This window comes from Microtus ochrogaster, chromosome 10 (assembly GCF_000317375.1).
Source record: "Microtus ochrogaster isolate Prairie Vole_2 chromosome 10, MicOch1.0, whole genome shotgun sequence".
Taxonomy (NCBI): domain Eukaryota; kingdom Metazoa; phylum Chordata; class Mammalia; order Rodentia; family Cricetidae; genus Microtus; species Microtus ochrogaster.
This window is the reverse complement of record NC_022016.1, coordinates 43909639-43915632: the sequence shown is the minus strand read 5'-3', so window position 1 is coordinate 43915632 and position 5994 is coordinate 43909639. Positions and strand designations below refer to the sequence as shown.

The 5994-nt window shown below is 52.6% G+C and overlaps 1 protein-coding gene across 3 annotated transcripts in view; it reads left to right on the top strand.

Annotated features, from left to right (window-relative positions):
• Nucleotides 1-5261: 5261 nt before the first annotated feature.
• Atp13a2 (ATPase cation transporting 13A2) overlaps nt 5262-5994 on the top strand; it is a 20226-nt gene continuing 19493 nt past the window's right edge. For all 3 annotated transcript variants that reach the window (XM_013348404.2, XM_005352918.2, XM_013348403.2), the window contains exon 1: nt 5262-5442. In XM_013348404.2, coding sequence (XP_013203858.1) covers nt 5433-5442 — 10 coding nt within the window. In that variant the 5' untranslated portion in view covers nt 5262-5432. The remainder of the gene's footprint in view (nt 5443-5994) is intronic.

Sequence of the window (5994 nt, the reverse complement as noted above, 5' to 3'; positions counted from 1 at the left end):
CAAGAACCAAGCTTGGTGGTGGAACAAACACTCCACCTGCTGAGGCAGGAGATGAAGGCCAGCCTGGGTTACTTAGTTCTGGGTCAGCTCCAGCTACACAATGAGACCCTGTCTTTAAGAGAAAGGGATAGCCCAGTGGTGGTAGTTCACGCTTTTAAAATTCCAGCACTCTGGAGGCCAAGGCAGGCAGTTCAAGGTCAGCCTGGTCTACAGAGCGAGTTCAGGACAGCCAAAGATACACAGAGAAAGCCTGTCTTGAAAAATATCTAATAATAATCTCAAACAAGAGAAAGGGAGTGTGGGCATGTACTCACCAGGTATATGGGAGGTAAGGTAAAACGCATGTGTGTTTCCAGCCACCCAAAAGCCAAGGCCAAAAATTAAAGAGGAACATCAATTATTAGACATTTGGAGCATGTGCAAAGCCCTGATCTGATTCCCTAGCACTACAAAAAATAAAAAATAAATTTAGAGCAAAGGGTTTGTGCTCCCAGCATTTGAATTCCCGACTTCTGGACATAGACAAGCTGAACACTTAGCACTCCAAGGCCAGCACTTGGAGGTGGCAGGGTAAACCCACTTGCCCTGTCTGTGGACAGAGATCAGTTCAACCCTAATGGCCCTCTAACCCAGCCTGGAAGGTCACATTCCGATGCTCATGGGAACATCTGGATCTGCAGGGAAAGTGGTGCGGGAGGGTGAACTCTGTAGCCTGGCTGCTTCTAAGAGAGTTGAATCCCAAGGGTGAGGTGGCTCAGAAGGTGAAGATGTTTGTGTAAATGCTGCTTAGTCTGCCACTGGGTCGGAGGGAAATTTACATTTCACTGGTTGTGAAAGCCTTGAGCTAGTGGGGGCTGTGGTGGTGGGTGTGGTGGCAGTGGCTATTGTGGCTGTGGTGGCTGTGGTGGTGGTAGTTGGTAGCTGTGGCGGTGGCTGTTTGAGACAGGGCTTGAGACTGACTCAGAGTGACCTGGAGTCCACGCTGCAGCCTCTGCTTTTTACTTCCCCAGTCACAGGATTGCAAGCATACGCCCCCATGCCAAGTCAGACTTTTCTTTAGTGCCTGTCCTGGAACTAGCTCTGGTCCCGAACGAGTGCTGGGATTAAAAGCCTGCGCCACCACCGCCCAGCCCAGACTCTTTAGTGTATTTTTTAGTGTGTGTGTATTTGTGCACACGTGTCTGTCTGTGTCTGTGCACATGTATGCACAGTGCCTGGGGAGGTCAGAAATTAGGCAGACTCCCCTGCAGCTGGACTTACACGAGTGTAACCTGAGTCTTGTGTGCAGCCCAGAGCAGGTGCTGGGCACCACACTCCAGCATTCTCCAAAAGCAGCAAACTGCCGCGCCATCTTAGCCCTTCTCTTTGATATTTTGAGATGAGTCTGGCTGTGTAGCTCAGGATGGCCATGAACGCACAATCCTCTAGCTTCATATTTCTAAGAGTTGAGATTGTGCCCAGCCACAAGGACTTTCTTGTTTGTTGTTATTGGCTTTTTGAGACAGGGTTTCTCTGGGTAGCAGCTCTGACTGTCCTGGAGCTTGCTTTGTAGACCAGGCTGGCCTCGAACACACAGATATCCTCCTGCCTCCAGAGTGCTGGGACTAAAAGCATGCACAGTCACCACCACCACCATCTCCCAGCAAGACTTGTAATTAAACTTAAATCCCAAGCAGTATTTTGTCTTTTGTGTGTGTGTGTGTGTGTGTGTGTGTGTGTGTGTGTGTGTGTGTGTGTGTAAAATTTACAAAGCAATACTATGGAAGGCTTCAAGTTTGCTTGGGACCCACCTAGCTCTTCTCAGCTTATCTTTGGACAGTTGTTGACCAACTGTGCCTCTGTTTTGCTATCTGTAAAATGGGATGGGTGGTATTCAGAATGCGACTGGGGTCCAAGAATAAGCAACAGGCATCTTGCTTTCCAGTAACACAAACACACCATACTCAGTGTAGCTGAATGGTCTGAAATATCCAGTCTGAACCATATACGGAACCCTGTAAGCTCCGCCAAGGCGCTTTAAACCCTTGCAGCCATATTTCTCATGGGATTGCTCACCTTAGAGCTTTTTGTCTCTGAGTTACTTTTTTGTTCTTTTTGCAATACAGACTTCTAGCCCAAGCTGACTTCAAACTCACACAGCTGAGAATAACCTTGACCTCCTGAGCTTCTTGCCTATCTCAAGTGGCAGGCGTGTTCTACCACACCTGGTTTCTGCTGTGCTAAAGATCAAACTATCTGCTTACGTGTGCTAAACAAGCACTGTACCAACCAAGCTGCATCCCCAGCCTAGTTTTTTTTTGCAACAGGATCTTACTATGTAGCCCAGGCTGGACTCAATTCTCCCACTTCAGCCTCCTGATTGCTAGAATTACCGGGCTTGAGGCACCTGGGCTCGGCTTCAAATTTCTGTCTTTGTTTGCAAAGCTAAGAATGTCCTCCCCCCTCCCCTTTCATTGACTGCTGAGGGTCCCAGGGACTCCTTTGTTCATCTCACTTCAGGGATGTCACTAGTTGAGAAAACACCCCTTTGTTGCAAAAAAAAAAAAAAAAAAATCGAAACTAAAGAAATGGAGAAGTGAGGCTGTGCTCTGGGGTAAACTGGTCAGTGTCACTGGTTTCTCAGACTTCTGCAATGTGAACCAGGCATGGGACATCCCCCATGAGGGCCCCTGAAGAACAGTGGCCCCGGATGGAAGCTGTTGAATCAGGCCTGGCCCATGTGACTGGAAACTTAGCTGTGCTTATCTGGGAAGAGAGCCTTGCCAGCAGGCCACCAGAGAGGCCGCACAGTGAGAGCCACTTCCAAACCAGGTGACTGGCAGGTGAGCAGGGACTGCCACATCCTCTGTGGTTTAGAGAAGTGCATTCCCTGGCACCTACCCTAGCAAGGAGAAGGCTAAGCTGCCACCAGCTTGACTTTTCTCCAGACAGTTTGGGATGGAGTTGGGCAGTGTCAAGTGACTTATCATGGTGTGTGACAGACAACCGGCAAAGGCCCGTCTGTCCCCACAGCCCCTGAACCTCCAAAGCTGCTAACCCAACTTGAGGATCTCATGAATGTACCTGGGCTCTCAGGAGAGTCTCAGAGAGGGAAAACAACTTTTATCCCAGCCTTTGGAAAGACGGGACAGACAGATCTCTAGCAGTCCAAGGCCAATCAAGACTACATAGCTAGCTCTTGTCTCCATAAATAAGAAATGTTCACACAGCTAGACAGCAGCTGATGCACCAAGTCTTTCTCTGGCCCCAGGCCAGCCACTTTTATCACATGGCCACTCTCTGCAAGGGCATCTGGGCCAGCCAGGTCCAAACCTATACCACCATCCAGGCTACCCAGGCATCCAGATTCCCTGGAAATGTTACCTGCTGGGCATCAGGGGGCTGGGGTGAGGGACACACAGGCTCTGCATGATCACACAGCTGGTCCCTACTGGCAGTGTCATCTGCTAATAAAGTCTCACCTGACCTAGTAAAGCCAGTCCCATGCCCCACATGGCCAATAGGAATGTCCCCCAACCTGCTCCACCAGCAGCCTGCCCCCAGCTCAGTAGTTGACGCCACTGTCCCCCAGCTGTTGAAGCCATACCTCTAGGCATGTCTGAGTCTCACCTTTCCACACCCACATATCTGGCCAACAAGTCCCGCCCACACAGCCAGTGTTCACTGTCATAGCTCCCTGCTGTCCCCACAAAAGCCCCTCCCACATCATAGCTTTGAACTCTTCTAGCATGTTCTGCAGTCACTTGTTTTGCTTGGCTGCCCTCGTGTTGATTTCTAGAAGTCCTCAGTGGACAGGGCCTGTTCCAGCTCCTAGAGCTCTCCTTGGCTTTCCATGAGTTCACAGGGACAAGTGGCTGATGCTGCAGCCCCAGGACTATTCTGGCCCCAACTTTCCCTGGCTTATCCCAGGCCTCTGACACACAACCTCTACCTCTGTGACTCCTGTTCAGAGGTCATTGACCCCAGGACCAGGGGACACTTTAGCTGTGTCTGTCACTCTGGAACAGTGTAAATGCTGTAGACAAGTCTCTCATCTGTCCCACCTGTGCAGGGATGCATGCAGGTCATACTTCCGGGCTCTTGGGCTGGGCCCTACGATCTCTTTGGCTTTCCAAAGGCCTGCTGTGCATCATCACTGCCAGCCTGTGTGTGGCACCTGTGTGGCCATACCTGGTCATGGGAGTCTAAGTGTGTCTGTCCTGTTCTGTCCTGTCCTGTCCTGTCATTTCTCCCGGAGGATCAGGCTCTGTCTGAAGGGCTTCAGATGAGTGTTCTTATGCACTACTAACAAGCAAGTATTGCTGCTACTGGTCATTTTACAGGTCAGAAGAAGCGGTTCAAGCCCAGTGAGATGGCTCAGGGGGTAAAGGCACTTGCTTTTCTTCACATGGGTACTGTAGCACAAACATGACCCCCCCCAAATGCATACACAAGATGCACATTAATAAATGTGATGTTTTTAAGAAAAGAAAAAGAGACCCAGGGAGGTTAACTGATAAATCCGCTGTCACACAGCCTAGAAGAGAAGGAGGTAAGCTTGACTCTTCATGAGTAAGGCTTAATTAACTATTATGGTGTGCACCTGGGGCTGTGTGTTTGCAGATGACTTCCCCTCAGTCTAGTCTCTTTCTGCTTGTCCGTTTTCCATTCATCTGCTTTGTCTCGGGTCTGTTCCACCTGTGTCTCCCAGCATGCCCCTCTGCCTGCCCACCTGCCTGTCTGTCTTTTTATCTATCCTGTTTCCCAGAATATTGGTTTTCTGTTTATCTGTTCTGTCTGGGTACCGTCCCACCTGTATCTCCCAGCTTCCCACGCTGCCTGCCTGCCTATCTGTAAGTCTGTCTGTCCACCTGACTGTTTTACTGTATGGTTGTTCTATCTAGGGGCTCTGCCTCTGTTGTCTGCCTGCCTGCGAGTCTCCCAGCCTGTCTTATTTCTCTCTATTTGTTATATCTAGGGGCTGTCGGTCCCACCTGTGTCTCCCAGCGCCTCCTTCCCCATCCCCCGTTTGCCTGCGTGTCTACATGCCTATCTCTCAGCCTGTCCGTTTCTGTCCACCTGTTGTTGTCTAAAGACTGCGTCCTCTACCTTTCCCACTTCTCTCCGCCCCCTCATCCCCGCTCACCATCCCCCTACACCCGCCTCCACCCACGCTGTTCTCAACATCCGGACCTCAGGCGAGCCAGACTGGGAACTACAAGTCCCGGCAGCCTGCGCGGCTGTGGCGGACGTGGGCGCCGTAGGGGGGCGGGGCTTGACGGCCGCAGGCTGACTGCGGTACAGTTCGAGCCTTCGTCGCGTCGTGCAGGTGCTGCTCAGCTCGGCCCTTCTGCAACCCGCCGCAGCGGGCGCCCCCGACAGTGCCCCGGGGCCTCGCACGCCGAGCCCAGGCCGCGGGCCGTAGCGGCCGGCGATGAGCGCGAGGAACCGAAATGAGCGCAGGTGAGCGGCGGCCCGACCCTCCATTCGGGTCTCGTCCCCAGTTCCCCCAGAGAACCAGATTGAGGATGCCGCTGAGCACACCCTGGGCCAGAGGGTCTTTAGGACCTGGGGGCCTGCCCTCCCCACCCCCTTTGAATGCATTCGACCCCGAGTGACAGATCCAGGTGAGGGACGCGATATGCACCGCCCTTGGGCCTCTGAGCAGTCACTCATGTGTGCTGCATGAACAGCGTTAGGGAAGCAAGCTTTCTGCAGGGCCTGGATGGGAGACCTAAGGCACAGAGGCGTTCCCGACCACCCCCCCCCCCCAACCTCAGGTTCCCAGAGAAAGCTTGTCAGTGGCCAGGTCCAAGGACCACACCCTGCATGGTCCCCATGCCAGGCTGAGTGAGAAGGCTGGAACCAAAATCCCACCTGACGCAGTTAAGGCTTCCAGACCCCTGCTGCCCGCTAGGTGCTAGCTATCGTGCCCAGCCCCCAGTCCCTGTCTTTCCCAGCACTGGCCCAGTGCACAGCCCCCCATCCTACAGGGAGGGAGGGAGAAGAATGGGG